The 20,870-nt window shown below is 41.4% G+C and overlaps 1 protein-coding gene across 1 annotated transcript; it reads left to right on the top strand.

The window, feature by feature from the left end:
• The first annotated feature begins 1,524 nt into the window (after positions 1 to 1,524).
• On the top strand, positions 1,525 to 19,187 carry PPP1CC (protein phosphatase 1 catalytic subunit gamma). The gene is made up of 8 exons (XM_004483010.5): positions 1,525 to 2,212; positions 9,193 to 9,324; positions 10,302 to 10,532; positions 14,703 to 14,807; positions 16,243 to 16,466; positions 16,675 to 16,809; positions 17,833 to 17,893; positions 18,792 to 19,187. The coding sequence occupies exons 1-8, from the start codon at positions 2,158 to 2,160 to the stop codon at positions 18,860 to 18,862; spliced, it is 1,014 nt and encodes a 337-aa protein (XP_004483067.1). The 5' UTR covers positions 1,525 to 2,157; the 3' UTR covers positions 18,863 to 19,187.
• Positions 19,188 to 20,870: the final 1,683 nt, after the last annotated feature.

Here is a 20,870-nt window from a genome sequence, read left to right as displayed (position 1 = left end):
GAGGATCGCGGCGCTCTCACTGTGGGTAGATACACACGTGGGTCACTCCACCGGGTTCCGCATTCAAGTGTGTCCCGGAGTTGCGATTCACAACGGGGACTTAATGAACCTGACAAGGGCTCTCCTGACCTCCAGCCCTGGCCCTCTAACTTACTAGCTGGGTGACCTTCAGCAAGTGACCTAGCCCCTCCAGGCCCCACTTCTTCATCTGTAGAATGGGGTTGATAGGAACAGTACAAAATTCGTAAAGTTGTCTTGGTCGTTGGGTGAGATCATTTTTGGCACCTCCGAAGAAAAGGAGTGCAAGTGTTTGTTTTTCTCCACTGCACTTATCAGAAGCTGATATTTTTATTGGAGTCGGTTTATTGTCTGTCTGGCTTACTAGATGACTGTCCACGAGAGAAGGAGCTTGTCTGTCTTTCTCACTCCTGCCTGCCCGCCCAGAACAATGCTTGGCACAGAGTAGATGCTCCATAAATATTTGTCTGCTGAATGAATCGCTGTCTTTCTTAGCCCTGCTGTAATTGCCATCGCGATGCCATGCACTGCCCGGGAGGAGTCCAAAGTCTCCTGGACTCCCGGGTGAGCCATCCAGCCCTCGACAGCCAGCTGTTCACAGCAGCGCTGGGCACCGACTTGGAATGTCACCAACTGGGCTCGGTGCCCTGAGCTGATAAACGGCACCTGGGTGGCTTCTGGTGGACAGAGGCACAGGATGGGGGACTGAGTGGAGTTAGTGGCTGAGCGGAGCCAGGGAGCTCTGGACAGTAACTCCTGGGCGCAGCGCACGCCAGGACGCAGGGGGCCCGCCTGGGCCCCGAAGGGCACCGCTCCCGGAGCCAAATGCCCCGGGTGGCTCGATCACCTCGACGGCATTTGGGGATGGGAATTCGCGTATCCCTGAGTGCCTTGAGAAACCAAATAAATTCATTTCTCGGAGGGAGGAAAAGGGTTTTGCAAACTGTAAAGCGCTGCAGGAAAGAGGGGCTCCCTGGAAAGGTCAGGAGAGAGCGCGGACGCGTTTGCTGGGCGTGGGCTGCCCTTTCGAACCCAGCCAAGGGCGGCGCGCGGCCCCCGGAGGTGGCACGGCTTTTGCCGGGCCCTGCAGAGGGAAGCCCGCTGGGGAGCTTGGGAGGCCGGAGGCGGAGGACCCAAGGGCCCGGGGCGGCTGCAGAGCTCGGGCCGCGGCCAGCTCGTTCTTCGGGCCGCGGGCTCGCACGCGCGACGTCGGCCCAATTTCTCTTTATCTCCTGCAAACTTGGCTCCGGCTAGATTCAGGGTTACCGTTCCCATGATTATATAACTTCCCGGGTTTTACCTAACGATAGGGATGATGGATTTTATTTTATTTTTTGGGAAGATGAATCTTTAAACCCCTTTTTAAAAAAATGTAAAAGTCACAGAAGTGACACACAATATACAGCCACCAATATTCTCACTTAGAATGAAGAGCTGGGACTGCCTGGGAGAGGAGTTTTGAAGCCAGCAAACACACCTGCGTTTCTCTCCCAAATCCCAGGAAATGGGAATGCAAAGTCGTCCACCTACTTCTCTACTAACTCCCTCTCCACTCCTACACCAGATTCACCTTAAAGGGTAAATTTCAGGAGACCCTGAAACGCCAAACGGCCAGGTCTAAAGATATCCGGCCCCCACGAACCTAATCTCCGACGGAGGCCACAGTCGTCAGGACGCCTATCTGGGCTGGCCCCTGCAGCTCCCACTCCCACGAGCAACTTTGCAACTCCCGCTCGGGCCGGTAGGGCCTACTTGCTCGGTCCGCTCGGCGGAGGGATCCCGGGCTCTGGCAGTGCCGCTCAACCGTCTCCTCCCCCTCCCCGCGCCCTGGATCCGCCCCCTTCCGCGCGCCCTCTGGCCCATAAAGAAGTCCCGGCCGGGCCGCTGCACTCCCCCGCGCGCATCCGTGCGCCGCCCGAGGCTGGCTCAGGAGTCGGCGGCCATTTTGTTCTTCTCGTGGTTCCAGCGGGGAGAGAAGGAGGAAGCAGGGAGCGGGGCGGCTGGGGGGGGGGAACCCGCCGCGGCTGCTGCCACCGCCGCCACCACCGCCTCTGTGCTCGTGGCGTGGGGAAGGAGGTGTGAGTCCCGGGCGCGAGCCGGCGGCGGCGCCGCTGCGGGAGGGTCGGCGGTGGGAAGGCGATGGCGGATATCGATAAACTCAACATCGACAGCATCATCCAACGGCTGCTGGAAGGTGAGGGGGGCGGCGGGCGGCCCCGGGGCTCGCGGGCGGGGAGTTGGGAAGCCGGTTGGCTTGCAGCGCCGACGGGAGCGAGCCCCGCGAGGCCGGGGGCTGCGGCCCGAGGGAGGCCCGGCCGGGGTCCCGAACTTGCCCCAAGCCACGGGCCGGCTCGGCTCATTCAAGGCACGAGGCTGCATCCTTTCTCCTGACCGTGAAATTTGAAAACCCCGCTGCCTACCCCCACGTTTCCCACCCTTACCCTCTAACCCCCACCCCCAGCCCGCAAACTGGACCAGTCTTGGGAGGAGAGAAGGTTGGGGGACCCCGTCGAACCTGCAGGACAGCGTGTTCCGTACTTTCCTTCGGCCAGGATCGAGTTTCTTATACTCGTCCTCTCAAAAAGCAGTTTGGTGGGGGTGTTCGTTCCCCCCGTGTTTGGAAGCTTTCTTCCTACCTTGCTTTTGTGTGTTGGGCTCGGGGATCCAATTCTTGTTACTTGGTGAACATTCATATCTCCCAGGGATGTAAGAGCTCATCTCCCCCGTACCCCAGATAATCTTTTTTAAGTTATCCTTCCTTACCTTCAAGAGGTCTCCGCGCTCTTTTCGTGAACGTGCATCTGAACTTGAAACCAGCGATGATGACTGTATCGTTATCATCTTTCCAATGTGCCAGGCTCTGTGTTAGGCGCTTTGCGTTCATCACATTCTAACAATAATAATAGCTAACACTTCTAAAGAGCTTGCTGTATGTCAGGCATCTTTTTACAGATTTAATTTAATTCTCACAAGAACCTTATGAGGTAGGTGCTATTTTTTTTTTCTTTCCCGTTTTACGTAAGTAACTAAGACAAGTGAAGTCACTTGCCCAAGGTCACATAGCTAGAAAGTGACAGGCAGGTTTCAAACACTCATCTCTCACCCTAGATCAGCCTGTGTGTGAAGGAAAATGGAAAAAGGTGCCCAATGGCTAAGCAGAAGTTAGAATAAAGCTTTAATGTTGGTGACCTAAGACTTGTGAGGGGCCTGGCAGTTGATTCATGTTGGTATGGGAGAAGGGTGAGCTTCCGATTTTAAAGAGGCAAGCAGAACTGAGCTACCGCGGGGATTCCACAGCCCATCTCCTAATGCAAACATCTTTCCCAGACTTTGGAAGAATTCAGATAATTCCCTTTCTTGATTTGGACACTTAATGTGGATTTGGCTGAGGTTTAACTGTTTCTCATCTTTATGCTGTCCTCCTAAAATATTGTTGGAATATATAGTGTGTGTGATGGAGGAGAGCATGAACAGTTGGACAGCTCTCGTGCTCCTAAAGTGAAACTCCTAAAAAAAAGTCTTTCTGTTAGTAAGTGCCTTTTTCCTTCCCCTTTTACAGTACTTTTCTAGCTTTCTTAAAAGAAAAACCCACAAGATGTATATAAGGATCCCTGAGATGCTCTTAATGTCCCTGCCATTTGTGGGTGAAAACCTTGTTGTTCAGTGCCTGGCATTTATTAGAAGAACTTTAGGCTCTAATACAACATCGGATCCTTTTCATGCTAGTTAATACAGTTCTTTGATTTATACAAAGCAACATTTGGTTAGAAACCAATTAAAACAGTTTTACAGTGGGAAAGGAACTTTTTATTAAATATTTTCATTAAAATTTTAATTCTGTGTATTTGCGCAGGGCTGTATGTGGCTAGATTAGGCTGGGCTTTATTTCTCTGAGAAAACAGGAAAAATTGGAATCCTCATGAATTAGAAACATGAAAATTTTAACATCATTTAGGTCTTGTTAACTGAAGTTTTGCTTTGCCCGTAGCCATCTCTGTAGTCACATAACAGGTTTTGTTCTTTTAATCTTGTTGCCTTGATGAACTTGGCTCATCTAAAATAACATCAATCACTGTTTCTTAATTCCTCTTAAAATGTTGTACTTGAAAACCAGATTTTTAAATTTTCATTGCCAATAATAGAATAAAGCAGTGCATTTTAATGCCTCAGGAATAGTCTAGCTGTACAACAGAAATTCCTCTCATGGATGTTAAATTGGCAGAGAAACAGTTGAGGAGGATTCATTGAGGATATGTATCCATCCAAGCTGGGAGAGGTTGATAAAGTTGGTGAATTTTGTAATGCCCCAAAAAGACTTTTTCCCTAAAAATTTTAATTAAAGTATTTGAAAACGAGGTATTTTGACCTTGTTAGACATTTTTATTGTGGTCAGAATTATCTGATCTTTAAGGTCGAGGACTGTACAAACTAGCTGAGATAATTTAAGTCCGATTTAAGAAAAACAGCATCCTGGTTTAGGCTTTACTCACTACAGCTTTGCAGTTCTTTTCTTCTATAAACCTTTAGAAGTTTTTCCTTAAGTGAGACATCACTTCTGCATCCTACTTTGAAAGCTTTGTCCAAGCTGTTCCTTGTTGATGATAAGATCCATAAATTTTTCCTTAGTATTTAAATAACTACGCAGTAAAACTTGGGGAATTTAGAGAGAAAAGAAATCCACTGTTGATCTGATCTGATATTCTGCCTTGGAGAAAAAGTCAGATTTGGGGCAGAGTTAAACCTTGTAAGTGATCTCACTCAAGCATCAGTGATGGCTGGCACTTTTCTAGTATAGCAAGCATTTGTAAATTATTTCATATTTGGTTTGCAAGAAGCATCTTTGTTCTGAAGATGGCATTGTCAAATGGCAAGTTTATGCCAGGCTCTGTATCACTGCCTACCTAGTTTTAGTGATCTAAATATGACCTCTGCCCTGCCTCGTGGAAAGTGTTCACTAATGAGGGTTTTTAAGATAGTGAGTATTCAGATATTTCAAAACCTGTTTTCAGCTTTTTTGGTGTGATAGGAAATATTCATGTTCTTGGATTAAAAGGCAGAGGCCCCTCCCTGCTCCTAGAGATAATGAAGGACAGGCATAATGGCAGAAAGAGTTCTTAAAGTACTGACCAAAGAAGAACAACAGTAATCTTTCCTAATGAGCATCTGCAATTATTTTGTTGCAAGTCAGATGATTTTAATAATTTGAAGCTTTTCTTAGAATCTCTTATAGGAATTTCGTTGAAAAGAACAGTAATGTCAGTCGGATGTTTCTAATTCTCTTAACTTACAAGAAGTCTGAGCCCCCTGCCCTCCCCTCCTGCAGTATAATAGTGTATGCCCACATCCTCTCCTCCTCGGTAAATTGAGGAAAGCTGGACTAGTGACAGATGATCTGCGGCTTGAGAGTTTGATGAATCCGTGTTTTAAACCCCAGCTTCAAAATTATTACTCTTGTGCCTGCAGTGCCCCCATGTCTGCCAAAGGCAGGAAGCAGTAGTGAAATCTAACAGGGTCATGTATGTCATTCACTTTGCTTGAAGGAGTGTTATGTACATGAACAGAGCCAGAGGTCCAGGCTTTCTACACCAGATTAGGGAAAATGGGGACAGCTCTGCGAAGTAGCTCCTGAGCAAGAGAAGTTTGTGAGAATGTTTTATGACTTTGAAACTACACTCTTCATTATGAGACTGTTGCAAAAGCATGTGCCAGTCATTCAGCTTGATTAGGTGAGGGTTGCTGATCCTGCAGCAGGGAAATAATGTGGACTTAAATATTTCACTTAATTTACAATTGGGATTATTAGTAAAGTAGAAGTCTTCCTGCTGGTGTCTTTACAGTGAAACCCAAAAGATAATATCTTTGTGGTTTATATTTTTTCCTAGAAAAGAATAAGTTCATGAGAAAATTTCATGTTGCAAATATTCACTGGTAGTTTAATTTTGTTTCACCTGAAGGTCTCATTTTCCTAAATCTGTCAGATATCATGAGGTTACTGATTCTGCCACTGAGGTGAATATGATGGGGCATATTCTTAAGATTACGGCCTACTTCAGTAGGATTATCTTAAAACAGCAAATTCTCTGTTGACGGATTTTTATACTGGTTGTACCATTCTAATTTAGGTTCCAAAACCTCATTATTATTCAGCTGAGACTTTGTATATGTGTGTTGTTCTTTACCATGGCCTTTTTTCCCCCAAGAAGGGATCAACTAGGAGGCAAGAGTTCTTTTTTGTTCCTTGTAAATAACCCCCAAAGTAGTCTTAAACTTCTTTCATATTTTTCATCTCTTTGCTTGTTGCCTGGCTTGCTGCTGATGAGAAAAGCAGACATTGCAAATAGTAGCCGAACCTTTTTTTTCCTTCAGGTTTTTGTGGTTTATTTTCAGTAAAATTGCATTGAAGTTTTTATATGTTCATGTTAATGCTTTTTCAGATAACTAAAATCAGATTTTCTACAGGGCAGCCTCCGCTGACTTTTCTGAATTTATCCTTCTAGCCCGATAAAGAAATACTTTAGCTAAAAAAAAAACTAAGGTCACGTTTAATATCTAAGTTGATATTTTAATGTATTAGTTCCTAATCTACTTGTTCAAAATGTCTCCAGACTTAATTTCCACGCCTAGTACCTGGATTTCTTAGAAACACCCCATACTGGAGAATAGAATTCTTATACGTTGAAATATTTTTAATTCCATTGAGCTAATGTGATGTCTATTATTTGAACTACTCTGAAGGTATCATGTAGCAACAGACTTGAATTTCCTTCCTAGAGTCTCCTTTTTGTGTTAGTTTCTCCCATCATTCCTAGAGCAGGGTCAGAACTTTAAATCTCTCTTAAGTGTTGACTGGTTTATATGGGTGTAAGCCATTTATTGCAGAAATACTCTTCTGAAAGACGTAGAGTGGGGTACTTTTTCACAAGTGTGAGACTGCTGATAAAGATAACTGGTTGAAACCAGAAGCTTCTAGGATTCCGTCCCCTCTTAGCCAAAAGTAAACTGTCCTCCTGGGTCATCTACTCAAGCTTCTGGGGGACTTCTGGTGAAATCAGTAATGATCAGGGTTCTCTGGCTAGTGAAGCAGGGACCCCATTTTCCCACTGGTGTGTTTCTAAAGCATGTGTGTTGTTGAGAAGAAAAATTAATGTGGCTCTTCTGGGGGGAAAAAAAACCATTTTGTTCGGTTGCTGTAGTATTACATATGCATTCGTTTCACATCTTCCCTCAAAGAGTATCATCGCTCTGCTTTCCCTTTTATTGCTTCTCATCTCGTAACACTTTGATCACGAAGTAACTTGGTTAGTCTTTTAATTTCAATAACATTTTCTTGGGTCCATAGTAGTGAAGTGATTTGCCCAAGGGTGCCATAGAACCAATAAAGAAATTTGGGGCTCCTGGCCAACCTCCACCCACCCTGGTGCAAAACTGTTCTCTTACCATTTTTCCTTCATTGTGTGCTTTGTTTGTTCCTTCTCTATTGCCGTCCTTTCTTATTATTTTTCATTGAAAAAATCATACCCTTTATACAGTATTCTCTTCAGAACTTGTTTCTTCAGAGAATTCCGTTTCAGAGGCCATTCAGGCTAAAGGATGGCTCCACCTAGAGCAGTATTTCTCAAACTTGGTAATAAAAGCAGCCCTTTTAATGAAAAAAAAATTCACATCCATCAGGTTTTTTTACTTGAATAATAATTACTCTTTAATGTTCTTAAATATTTACAGACCAAAGCTAGATACAAACTAGTTGTGCTTATTGTTTTTATTCATTAGACAAAATTTTATGATTTGAATACAAACAAAACCCCGAAAACCGATGATGTTTATATTAGTAACATTGATTTAGTCTGATGTATTTTGTGGTTTTGCTAAAGCTGAATCACTTGATACTGAGTTTAATGGTGGAATGATATAGCTTCTGGTTCTATATGTAGTCTGGTTCTATATTTTTACTTCAGTTCTAACTCAGAATTGCCTGTTTTATGAAATCTTTTACACAAAACAAGCATTACAACTTTGATTGCAAGTTGAGGATAATCAGGCCTTGTACTTAATCAAACTGCTGGGAAGTAATTCTGGATTGCCAGTTTAATGATGGAGGTGGGGGTCATCACATAATAACTATAAAGTTAAGATGACTTTTGTATTTTAATGTTATTTAATCGGTATTAAATGCTATCTGCTATGTGAGAACTGGAATCAAAGATTTCTTCATTTATTGCTACTAGCTGCTGATAAATGAACTGTTACAAGGACAGAGGGCTCTCTTGTGCTTCCACTTTGATAATGATTAGAACTGTGCCTTAGTGCAAACACTTTGAGTTCAGCATTCCCCTTTGCTCTGTGAGGAGTCCTGTCTTTGGTCACTTTCATGTGTCCAAATTACCTGGAGACCTTCTTTCTTAGAGCACATGCTGACATCCTTTACCCTCTACAGTCAGGATTGTAAACACAAATGCAGGCCCAGAAAACACACGCACAGCAAAATATGTGCAGTGAGCTTACATAATTCTTCATGAAATGAAAGCATTTAAATGTTTTTCTTAGATGAATAAGGGGTCGCTGAGAGAGATACCCTTGGTCCTCTGAAAAACACTCATGTGGGGAGGGTTCCTAGCATTTCTCACCCCACATTTTAAGACAAGAATTCTTGGGACAAATTTGGTAATGTGGCAGTCTCTAAAACTCTCCTAACTGCTGTACAAATACTAATTCTTTTATAAGGCTGGAGAAGAGAAGACTGGAGGCGAAAAGCGCTGTCCTGGTGGGCGGCTGTAGGTGAGCAAGGCTGATTGCGTGGCTTGAATGCAGAACTGAGGCCTTGAGCTGTGCCATCGGTAGTCTGATTTCAGCCAGTAGTAAAAGGAAGGCCTTTCCAGCAATTAATATTCATACACAAACAGAATGGCCACCCCTTGTTCCAAATACTATACGGGAGTCTTACTTGGTGTGGAAGATCCAACTAAATCTCTGAAGTCCTGTCTAAGAGAATAAGAATCTGATTAGTCATGAAACACCATTTTAAAAAAAATAAGAGTCCTGAAAATAAAGCCAGTCAGAAAGCTTAGTTAAACAATGTTTCTGCCCCCACCCCATCTGAAACTTTTCAGATATTTAATTTTACAGAAAATTGTGTAGTAACTTCATTTGACTAATTGGTGTTTTCATCCCTTACAGTGAGAGGGTCCAAGCCTGGTAAGAATGTCCAGCTACAGGAGAATGAAATCAGAGGACTGTGCTTAAAGTCTCGTGAGATCTTTCTCAGTCAGCCTATCCTACTAGAACTTGAAGCACCACTCAAAATATGTGGTAAGTTTTGGCACATTTAGTGGTTATCTCTGATTTCTTGATTGGGCATGTAAGTCATGATCTTGTTGATGACCTTGGTTTAGCCAGCAGAACCGTCTCCTTTATGAATAACCTGGAAGTAGTCAAAATTAAGTAATTGTGGCTTTTTAGAGTCAATACCTTGAATGGACTTGGTTTACTTAGATGTCCTTCAGATTTTCTTAGAATGATTTCATTGAAGGAATATAAAGATTGCGGAAAAATAGACTGAAACCAAGAATGGATAGCTTAAGAAAAGGTCTGAACTACATGGATATGTAGGGAATTCTATTTAATCTTAAAACGATACTGGTTAAGAAAAACAACTCCTTGATTCTAGCTTTGTAGTTCTCCATTTCCTACAGGTTAGATGCAGATAATCAGTGTTTTTAACTCAACAACGTTGTAAATACTTCCATCTAAGTAACGATCTATTCTAGCATATTTGGCTACATTGATAAAATTTGTATGTATGTTTTAAAAGTAAAATGATTTTTGGCATTCTAGCAGGGAGAAATTCAAAACCTCACGCCATGGCAGGGATAGTATGGGCCTTTGTTCACACAGGATAGGACTCCCTAGAGTGCAACCACTTGCTGACATAGTGCCCATTGCTGAAATTGTCAGAGCTCTGATACTGATCAGCCAGCCTGAAAGGAAAACCATGTTACTTGGCAAGAAGGCAGGCAAAGGCATTGATACTCCTTTTCACAAAATGAATTCTTCATTAGTTGAGTTTTGTGTGAGGTGCAGGGTGGACACATACAATTAAAATTTTTATTAAGCCCAGTTGAGCTAATTATGATCCAAGATTGAAAATTACTGTTGACTTTCAAATTAGACATTCATTAGAGGTTAATGCCATTGCGTAATATGTGTAAAGAATGTCTTTCCAAAGCTTTGTTAGTCCATTGAGCTGTAAGTGTGGAAACGCTGTTTAACAAAATTCTTGGTTCTAGGTGATATCCATGGGCAATACTATGATTTACTTCGACTTTTTGAGTATGGTGGTTTCCCACCAGAAAGCAACTACTTGTTTCTCGGGGACTATGTGGACAGAGGGAAGCAGTCTTTGGAGACTATCTGCCTCTTATTGGCCTACAAAATCAAATATCCCGAGAATTTTTTTCTTCTCCGAGGAAACCATGAATGTGCCAGCATCAATAGAATTTACGGATTTTATGATGAATGTAAGTTTTTTCCCTGTCTATAGAGAGTTACTGATACTAAGATACTTTGTCATAAACTGAACTGTCATATACTTCTGTTGTTAGAGTTTGTAGTAGTGTAGATGCATATTATACTGTTATGTGTTCTGCTTCATTACCTTGCTTTTATCTTAGTTTTTTCTCTTTCTTTCTAAAAGAGAAAGGGTGGGAAAATAACATTGTCTCTGCAGTATATGTCCTGATTTCTCTTATGAAGTGTGATGGGTCAGCTGAGGAAATAACGATCACAGTGTTCATTTCTTCAGGGGAGTTGTTGTGAATATGCTCAGATAAAACTAAATTCTTCCTACAGCTCTGATAACCTGTCAGTATGTAGTTTTGCCTTTAACAGCTTTACTGAGAAATAATTTTATTCCATAAAATTCATCTAAGTGCATAATTCAGTGACTCAGAAAAATTTTTTGAAAGATTTATTTATTTATTTCTCTCCCTTTCCCCCCGTCCACCCGCCTGTTGTCTGTTCTCTGTGTCTTTGCTACATCTTTGTCCATTTCTGTTGTTGTCAGCGGCATGGGTATCCGTGTTTCTTTTTGTTGCCTCAGCTCTCCGTGTGTGCGGTGCCATTCCTGGGCAGGCTGCACTTTATTTCGCGCTGGGTGGCTCTCATTACAGGGCACGCTCTTTGTGCGTGGGGCTCCCCTATGCGGGGACACCCCTGCATGGCAGGGCACTCCTTGCGCGCATCAGCACTGCGCATGGGCCAGCTCCACACGGGTCAAGGAGGCCCGGGGTTTGAACCGCGGACCTCCCGTGTGGTAGACGGACGCCCTAACCACTGGGCCAAGTCCGCTTCCCTAGAAAATTTATAGAGTAGTGCAACCATCACTACAGCCCCAGGCAACCACTAGTCTACTTTTTGTCTAGAAATTTTCCCTTTGGACATTTCATATAAATGGACTCTTAAAATATTACAAAATAAGTTGCATTTGAAATTTATAATGTTTTCCTTCTGGCACATCTGGTCCAGGAAAAGTGGCAGTTACTATCCTAGGAAATTTGCTGAAAAGGGAAAACAAAATGGTATAAAAGTAATAATCATTTTTATTTCTACAGTATTTTGCACTTTTTTAGGTACTGGGACATGTGGGAAGCTGGCGCTCAACCACTGAGCCACATCAGCGCCCCTGAGTTTGTTGTTGTTTTTTTGTTTTTGTTTTGTTTTGTTTTTTTTAAGAGGCACTAGTGATGGAACCTTGAAGCTCCCATGTGGGAAGCAGGCACTCAAGTGCTTGAGCCACATCTGCTCCCCTGCACATTTTATTTATGACCCACTTTGAGTTGTTCAGTTGAAAGTTAGTAATTATTTAGTTGATAACAGGTAGAAACTGTATTCTTAAACCCTGAAAAGACTTGTTGTCTTAAGTGACTGTAATGGCAGAAAAGGGGGGGGCATGTCTTGAGTCCTTGGCTCTCTTCTCCTTTTGTGTTAATAACTTCTGCCAGGAGAGGGTTCTGGTTGTGGGGAGGGGTGCCTAAGGTAACTTAGGCTAGTGACTTGAGTTCCTAGCACTAGTAGAATAACCACTAGACCAGTAAAGCACCGTGGCCTTTTCCTGGCTGTAGTTGTAACCTCTGATGTCTCTGGGTATGATTTTCCATCTCACTTTGACAAAGATGTCTTCAGCCAGTTATTAGAAGTGCAGTGCTAAAAAGGTTACATTTATAGACAGAGCCCTCCCACCACCACCGCCTCCCACAATTGGATGTTTCCTTGGTCTTTGGCCTTGAGACCCATCAGTCTAGCTGATGAGATTAATGCCCCTGGAAGACGAGGTAGGAGGGATCACCAGGGAATCCCTGTGGGTTTTGGACTCTGGTCTGTGGCAAGAAAGACATTGGCATTCTCAATTGACATTGAGAAAGAGACTGTTATCAGAGAAGTCCTGGTAAGGCCATTGCTCTTTAGGCAGTGAAATGAGAGGGAGGCAAGAATTTTTTGTGTTTTGGGTATTTCGGTATAGGGGCTACTTAAAGGGGTTAAGAACTGATAGCTTGGCAAGTACTTGATGTGATGAAGTTCAAATCCAAATACTTTAAGTATTGTGGCATATATCCTGATGTGACAATACTGTCTGCACAATTTTGGTTTATATTTAATGCAGAGGCCATTCAAAGTGATTTGAAAGGTCAACTTTGGTCTCACCTTTGACTCTTGATTGGTCATCATGATACATTTCTAGTCCCTGTCCTCAAGTTTCTCCTCCCATCAGGCAAATATAGTTTGCCATCCAACGTACTTGTGGGCATAAAAGTGTCCTTTGCTTAGAGGGCTTTAAATTTGTGGTTTGGAGACTTCTTTTAAAATCCATTGATCATCTTACTAAAAGTGAAAGTTTAAGTGTAGATCTTCACAGATCAATTTAAAACCCTTGATTTAAGTGATAGGCTTAGTTCCCAAGTTAAAGCAGCACACTTCATACCATTTCATATTTTTGAGCTTTAGAAATGTGGTGTAGGGAAGGCTGAGGCATCTTGTTGGATAAAATATGAGTGGTTGATCCTTTTCTGATAAACAGACTGTCTGGTCTGAATTAGTAGGAAATTACATTAGGAGCTGTGGTTCAGCATCATGGACTTTGGAGGATTCATGGGACCTTGGGCAATTACCAAGGCTAAATTTTTCTGGAGCCAGATAATCTTAGTTGTCTGAAGTGACCTTAGAGAGGAAAGCATAGCAAGAAGAGAAAGCAGGGGTCCAGGATTTAGTTAAGATGTTTGAAGAAAACAGAAGAAGAATCCTAGTTTTTGATGGAGGGGCCAAGTAGATAGCAAAGGAATATGCAAAAGAAGCTGGAGCATGTTGTGTGATGAAAGAATCAAGGAGCATGGGTAGGCTTCGAGAAGGAAGAGGTTCAGTCGGCAATGGCAAGTATAGAGGGAAAGGAAAAATAGAGGCAGTAAGCTATTGCTCAGATAGAAGCATCAAGCAAGATAAATCAATACAACAGTAGAGGCCAAAACTAAATCACATTTTAAGTGGGATTAAGACAGTCTGGCCCCTCTGTTGTATTATGACTATTGTTGTTCTTTGAAATTAGAGTTGGTGATTGTACATGGGTCCTTCAGTCGTCATCTTTGGGGGGATTTCTGTTAAACCTCCAGAATGAGGGTTCCTTCCCGGAAAGGAAGATGTGGGTCAGAAGGAATTACAGTGCTCCCCAAAGAAATGCAAAACTGATGAATCATGGTGAGTTATACCAGTCACAGAGAAACCAGAAACTATTAAGAAAGACAGCAGTCCTCCCCCAACAGTGGGAGAAATCCACTGCTATGTGTTGTTTCAAGCCTTGTGAAACAACAAACTTGATTTGCAGTAGAGGGGGGCAGTTTGGTTCAGGAAGCCCATTGCTTCGGCCAGCTCTAACTCCAAGGAGAGGGGTAGCTCTCAACCTTGAGGTGTTCCTCCCCCAGGATAAGAAAGGTAAAAAGGCTAAGGACAAAGTCTTGGTTTAGGAATGGAGGTGGTGCTCTGACCTTTGGTTTCCTTAGCATGATGGTGGGGTATAGGAGACGTGGGCACCCCAATAATTTAGCAGTTCCCAACCAGTTCAGACAGATTTGTTCTTCACCTGTTTGAGTGGTTTTTAACTCAGAACACACTTTTCCTGTGAAAACAGTGCCTTAAAGAATTGGTAGTACTTCTTTCAGAATGGTACTCTGATTCTAGCACACCTGGAATCCAGGGCTGGTGAGGGCAGTTTAGTTGCATTGTAACATGGCTTCTGTAGGAACCTTCTGAGTTTCTTTAGAATGTTAGGAACAGATAGCCTGTAGGGCCTGCAAGAAGCTATACTCACATGCCTCTTCTTGAGGATTAAGGGACTGGGGTTATCTGGTCTCAGTAGATTGTTAAGGATGGGCACAGGATGAGCTTTCGCTCTCAGAGGTTGTTTGTAAATTGCCTGTAGAAATAGCTACCTTATAGTTGAGGCTGTATGGAACAGGCTAGGTTTCAATATTTAAAAGTCATCAGGGGGAGCAGATGTAGCTCAGTGGTTAAGCACCTGCTTCCCATGTACAAAGTCCCGTTTTAATCCCTGGTACTTCCTTTAAAAAAAAGTAACCAGAGCCTTGGTTTTTGGGACAGTTATCATTAGAGCAAACTCTTTAACCACTCTAAACTTTTTATAGGTAAAAGAAGATACAACATTAAACTATGGAAAACTTTCACAGACTGCTTTAACTGTTTACCGATAGCAGCCATCGTGGATGAGAAAATATTCTGCTGTCATGGAGGTATGCAGGCTGATTTTAGTTCCATGTAGATTATAATTCCTTCCAAATGATGGATACTTTGACATTCATGAGTAATTGTTATGAGGACTTCCTCTGTCAGGTGACTCTTTGTTACATCATGGCTTTACTCTGGTATACCCAGGATAATTTGGATAGAAGTTGAAGAGAATTTCAGACAATGTAACTGTTTCATTTGAAAATCAAACTAAATATTTTAAAGTATGAAATGAACAATAAATTTGCTGTTCCACAGATCCTCTAGAATACTGAAAATGTAAACGGACTTTGTCTTAAAATCTATTTTGATGCTTCCCTTTGAGTAATTTTTCTGACTTGAATTTTAAAGGCAAGTACTTTTCTCCATTAATTCCAGAATATCTTCTGCCTCTGAAGGGAATTCGAATTGCTTTGTTCAGTGGTTGTACTTTATATTAAAACAGTAATTGCAAGTGGGGTAGAGGTTTCTTTTCATTTGTGGTCAAAAATTAGGCAACCATCAAAGAGCAAGTTAATGTATTTTAGTATAAGCATTATCCCTGCCCTCCGAGACTTATATGGGTTTTGCCAGAGTCGGGCATGTGGTTTTTAACTCAAATGAGCATAAACTACATCTGTATTAGTCCAGTAGATTTAAGACTCACTAATGAGTTACATCGCACCTGAGCCTTTGCGTCTTCTATGCCCAGGCGTTACATATGGTCAGTAATGAAATATAGTATATACATTGCCTATTATTCTCCTCATCAGCTGAGGGGGTTGGGCAAAGAAGTAGTTTCACAAGTCACTAGATTTTAATTTTATAGAGTTCTGTAATGTTGCAGTAGCTGTCTCTGTCTACCATTTGAACATAATTGTGTCCTATGAACTAGTGCACGTAAATTCCAGTGCTTATTCAATTGAGACTTTTGTTTTAAAGATTTATTTATCTCTCCCACTCCCTCCTCGTTTCGTTGTTTGCACTCGCTCTCTGCGTCTGTATGTCTTCTTTTTGGGAGGCACAAGGAACCCAACCCAGAAGGGGGAGGTGCCCAATTGCTTGAGCCATATCCACTCACTGTTTATTGTGTCTCATTGTGTTTCCTCATTGTGTCTCCTTGTTGCGTCATCTTGTTAAGTCAGCACGTGATACCAGCCTGTTGCTTGAGCTCGCTGTCTTGCTCACCTTCTTTAGGAGTCATCAAGAACCAAACCTGGGACTTCCCATGTGGTAGGCGGGCACCCAATGCTTGAGCCACTTCTCTTGTTTGATTTTTTTAACCAAAACTAAAAAAAAAAACACCCTGAAGTATGGGTTGTTGGCAAAACATAACCGTAGATCTGAGCCTAGTATGTAGTCATTGAGTCTCTCTATAAACTGTAGTTGTATATCTATTACAGTGATAATGACCTTTTTTTAAAGTTCTGTTTTTTTCTCCCCCCCTCCCCCATTTAATAGGTTTATCACCAGATCTTCAATCTATGGAGCAGATTCGGCGAATTATGCGACCAACTGATGTACCAGATCAAGGTCTTCTTTGTGATCTTTTGTGGTCTGACCCCGATAAAGATGTCTTAGGCTGGGGTGAAAATGACAGAGGAGTGTCCTTCACATTTGGTGCAGAAGTGGTTGCAAAATTTCTCCATAAGCATGATTTGGATCTTATATGTAGAGCCCATCAGGTATTGATTTTGAATTTTACATGTACCCTTAAGAGCATGTGTGTGAGCACAGATTCTCCTTGTTGATTTTGGTGGGTAGGTATTGCTTATTTATACAAAATGTCTCTGGAAAAAACCTATAGGGTATCAGGCTCAATGGGAAACTGAAGAGTGGTTTTACTCATCTAAAATTTGTACCTTTTTATAATGAAAAAATTTTCTCTCCAAGGTGGTTGAAGATGGCTATGAGTTTTTTGCCAAGAGGCAGTTGGTCACTCTGTTTTCTGCACCCAATTATTGTGGAGAGTTTGACAATGCAGGTGCCATGATGAGTGTGGATGAAACGCTAATGTGTTCTTTTCAGGTATAACAGGTTTTCAGCTTTATTTCCTTTTACTATTAACATATCTCAGTTTTGCTGGTTTTAAAAAAATGCTACTTTCTGCCTCTGTTCATTTATGTTGAGTAGGCTAAAATTTTTATTTCTCCCTGATCAGTGTTTCTTCAATTTGAATTCTATGTGAACTCCTCCTTAAAAGAAAAAATTATCATGGTTCCTTCTTCCAGCGTTGAATTTAACTGTTTCTGTATTACTTAAATAGGAAAAACATTAGACAACACCTTAGCTCCTTATGCTTATAGTTCTTCTATTGTAAGTCTAAACTGTAGTATGTAATGTTCCATACAAATAAATCACCACTTGCCTGTGAAGTAGTACTAGTGCCAGGTGTGCCACGTGATGACTCCATTCTCCCATCACTTTGTTCTCATCTCATTTCTGTATAGAACCTTTGTTGGTTCACCATGACATCATTTGGCATTCAGTTGGCACAAAAGCATTCATTTATACATTAGTCTGCTTCAATCTTTTTCTCATTTGTGTATCAGGATTAAACTTGTACAGCTTTAAGTCAGCTCAGTTGTAAATATAAATACAGCCACTGAAGTCACGTGGTAGTCATCAGTTAAATAAATTAAAACACTACCAGTTACCACGGAGGACTTGCAGCTCCCTGAGATTGTGAGAGAGGATCCCTTGGGGGTTGAGAAGCATTGCTCTATGAACTCCCCCTGCTCCCCGTTAGGTCAGAAGGGGTAGCCTAATGATAATACCAAATATATACTTAAGAAAATTATTTTAACCAGAAGCAAAATAGTTTGTCCAGATCTTTTATTTTATCTGTTCATCCTAACATTATTACAAAAACGTTTACATGTCTGTTTGGTTTGTATTAATATGTTAGTGGGGCTTTCATAATTCCTGAAGCAATTTTAAATAGTCAAATCAAAAACCTTTCAAACAGAAGATTTGAGGGAGATTTAAGGAATCTTAAGATTTCGGATTGACAATGTTTTCTAAAATGCACTGTCTTTGCAATCTTTTCAGATTTTAAAGCCTGCAGAGAAAAAGAAGCCAAATGCCACTAGACCTGTAACACCACCAAGGGGTATGATCACAAAGCAAGCAAAGAAATAGATGTCATTTTGACACTGCTTAGTTGGGACTTGTAACATATAGTATATAACCTTCATTTTTAAAACTGTAATGTGTACCGGTCAGCTTGCTCAAATAGATCTGTGTTTGTGGGGCTCCACCCCTCCCAGTTTTGGTTTAATGAATGGCATTTGCTGGTTATAACAGCAAATGAAAGACTTTTCCATTCCCAAGAATAGTATTTTGTTTTTTAATTCTCTATTCCTTTTGCAAACTTCAATGATGGTGTTAAAGCTGTCCACCCCAGGGCAGTTTAACCTGTCTGAGGGGTAAGTGTACCATTGATTTTTTTTTTAATCCAGTGCTACTCATGAATAATGTAAATGCTTGTTTTCTTTAGGAGATAAAGAGAGCCCTAGGGTGCTCTGAATCTGTACGTGTTATTGTCATAAAATGCATACTGTCAAAACAAACCACTGTGAACTTTTTTTTTATTTTAAAAATTTGTTTCAAAGGGATTGCTTTTTTTTCTCTCATTGTCTTGTTATGTACAAACTAGTTTTTTTATAGCTATCAATATTAGGAGTAACTTTCAACCTTGCCAGCATTGCTGGTATGATGTATATTTAATTAAAGCACATTCTTCCCCTCCGTATACTTAAAATGACGATTAAAGCCATTGTTTTAAATGTTTGTGACTCTTTCCTAAAGCCAAATTTTCTTTTGGGATCTCTGTATTGATACTAGGTGGGATGGTCATGTACACATGCTGTCTTCTAGGGAATTCAAAACAGGTTTTTTATTTCGAATAGTAGTTAGTAGTATAGTGCTGTTTAAGCTGTTAATGATTAAAGTTAATAACATTTTGTACAATTTCCATATTGTCTATTCATTAAGTAATCTTTTTACAGTTGCATCAGGCCTGAACTCGACCATTCAGAAAGCTTCAAATTATAGAAACAATACTGTTCTATACGAGTGACCGATAATGCTTTCTTTGGCCTACATTCTTTATTCTACGGTGAAGTTGAGGCTTATAAGTCAAAAGAAAGGAACTAACTTACTATCCACCAGTTTATACAAAACTCACAGTATCTATGACTTTTTTAAACTGAGATCTGTTAAAAAGAAATCTGTTTCAACAGATGACAGTGTACAATACCATGTGGTGAAAATGAATTCAGACTTATTAAATGAAGAACTTGTTAAATCCTCTCAGTGTCTGTTTGTCGGCACAATACACACAGGAGAACTGTTGATGGCATATTGAGTAGAATTTAATGAATAAATTGCTCTGGAAACCATAATCTCACCTTGGATTTGTCTTCCTTCAAACATTCTTGTTTTCCAAGAATGAGCCTTGACCTGGATATAACTAAATTTCTGAAAGTCTAAAATCGAGTATTGAACTATCCTATTACGGTACAAGACTTACTTGGAGAGAAGGGGCTTGAGCTGTGATCTTTCCAAATCCTTATGGCATAATCTGCAGCCATGCTCTTCCTTGTTGCCTGGGTTCGGTCAGACTTGGTGGTAAATTTAAAGGCTACCTTCTTTATTATTCTGACTCAACCACTATTTTCATTGACAATTATTTGAATCTTTTTCCCCTTTCCCCATTTCATATGGAACAGTATTTGTCACAAGTGTGTCAAGTGCATATTAAAAGTGGGTGAAGAGCATGCCATTTGAAAAGCACCTCTATTAAAAATTAGTTTCCGTTAGAATGTTGGGAGAGGAAATTTCCTTGTGAGGAAATGTTTGGAAAGAGTAGAGGGACAAGATGAGGAGCCTGTCATGTCTGTACTAACAGGTTCTCACCCTGAGGCATCTGCCTGCTTCTCTGGCCCTCAGTGTGTTCAGTGTGGGAGCTCGGACCTCATGACCTCCCTAGCCTGCCTTCACATTTTGTGAGATGTGTACGTCAGAAGGTTACTTTATTTTTCCATAATCTTCCACATCTCTTGAGTATGTGAAGAAAAAGATGGGTAATAGTTGATCATGTCAAAGGCAAGTTTCATGAACCTTCATGCCCTGGGCATTGTCATTTGTTTGTCTTGTAGGATTCTACAAGCCTGCAGAGCTCTGAAATGCTGGGGTTACACTGTCCCTGGAGGGTGGTATAGTTACAAAATTCTTTCGAAGAAAACATAGGTCTTCAGCACTGATTAAGTAGAGAACAAACCTACTCTTTTTTAGGACATGAGCTCCTTAGGAGAAACCTAATTGATTTGAATGCATGTGAAGACAACTTGAGGCCTTGTCCTATAATCCAACTCCAGGCTCATCTTTTCTTTTGCTCTTTTTTCATTCACCTCTGCAGGCAAGATCACATCTGCCATTATAACCTAAAGGTTATAAACTCTTGGTCCAAGTCCCGGCTCCCTTCCTAGCTATGTGATTTGAACAAGTGACTTGAGCTGTGACCACAGGGGCGGTGTTAAATGCCTTTTCTTTTGAGGCTTGAAGGAAATAATTTGTTGTGCTTAGAAGACTATCCTTGACCCATGATATAATTCAGTAAAACGTTCACTATTTATTGCTTCGCAATTAATCCCAGTTGTAGTTCTTATGTCTTGACACTGAGCTGTGGACAGGCTAAGCATTTCTATTACTTAACTGCATATGGAACATCATTATAAATGGATGTTTCTGAGCAGATATATAAAAAAATAAAGTTTTAAAAATCACTTGTGGGGAGTGGGTGTAGCTCAGTGGTTGAGTGCCTGCTTTGCATATAAAGTCCCAGGTACAATTGCTGTACCTCCTTAAAAGTTGGGGGGGGTGCGATTAAAATCACGATATTTGTGGAGTGTTATGTAGCTCAGTGGTTGAGCATGTGCTTCGCGTGTGTAAGGTCCAAGTTCGATCCCTGATAACCTCCTAAAAAAAAAAAAGGCTAAAAATCAGTTTGTGATGTTTTAGATTATAGTTTTTAAAGTACTGTTCCCAAGGTGATAGCACCAGGACAAAGCCATACAGAAAGGTGG

This window comes from Dasypus novemcinctus, chromosome 19 (assembly GCF_030445035.2).
Source record: "Dasypus novemcinctus isolate mDasNov1 chromosome 19, mDasNov1.1.hap2, whole genome shotgun sequence".
Taxonomy (NCBI): Eukaryota; Metazoa; Chordata; class Mammalia; order Cingulata; family Dasypodidae; genus Dasypus; species Dasypus novemcinctus.
Note: the sequence above shows the minus strand (reverse complement) of the source record. Positions and strands in the feature narration are given on the sequence as shown.

What these genes read in the sequence shown, in the direction of transcription:
- PPP1CC (XM_004483010.5), top strand. Translation starts at nt 2,158, where the DNA reads ATGGCGGATATCGATAAACTCAACATCGACAGCATCATCCAACGGCTG. An exon ending in AGCACCACTCAAAATATGTG is followed by an intron (nt 9,325 to 10,301) that starts GTAAGTTTTGGC and finishes TCTTGGTTCTAG; the next exon opens with GTGATATCCATGGGCAATAC. An exon ending in ACCTGTAACACCACCAAGGG is followed by an intron (nt 17,894 to 18,791) that starts GTATGATCACAA and finishes ATCTTTTTACAG; the next exon opens with TTGCATCAGGCCTGAACTCG.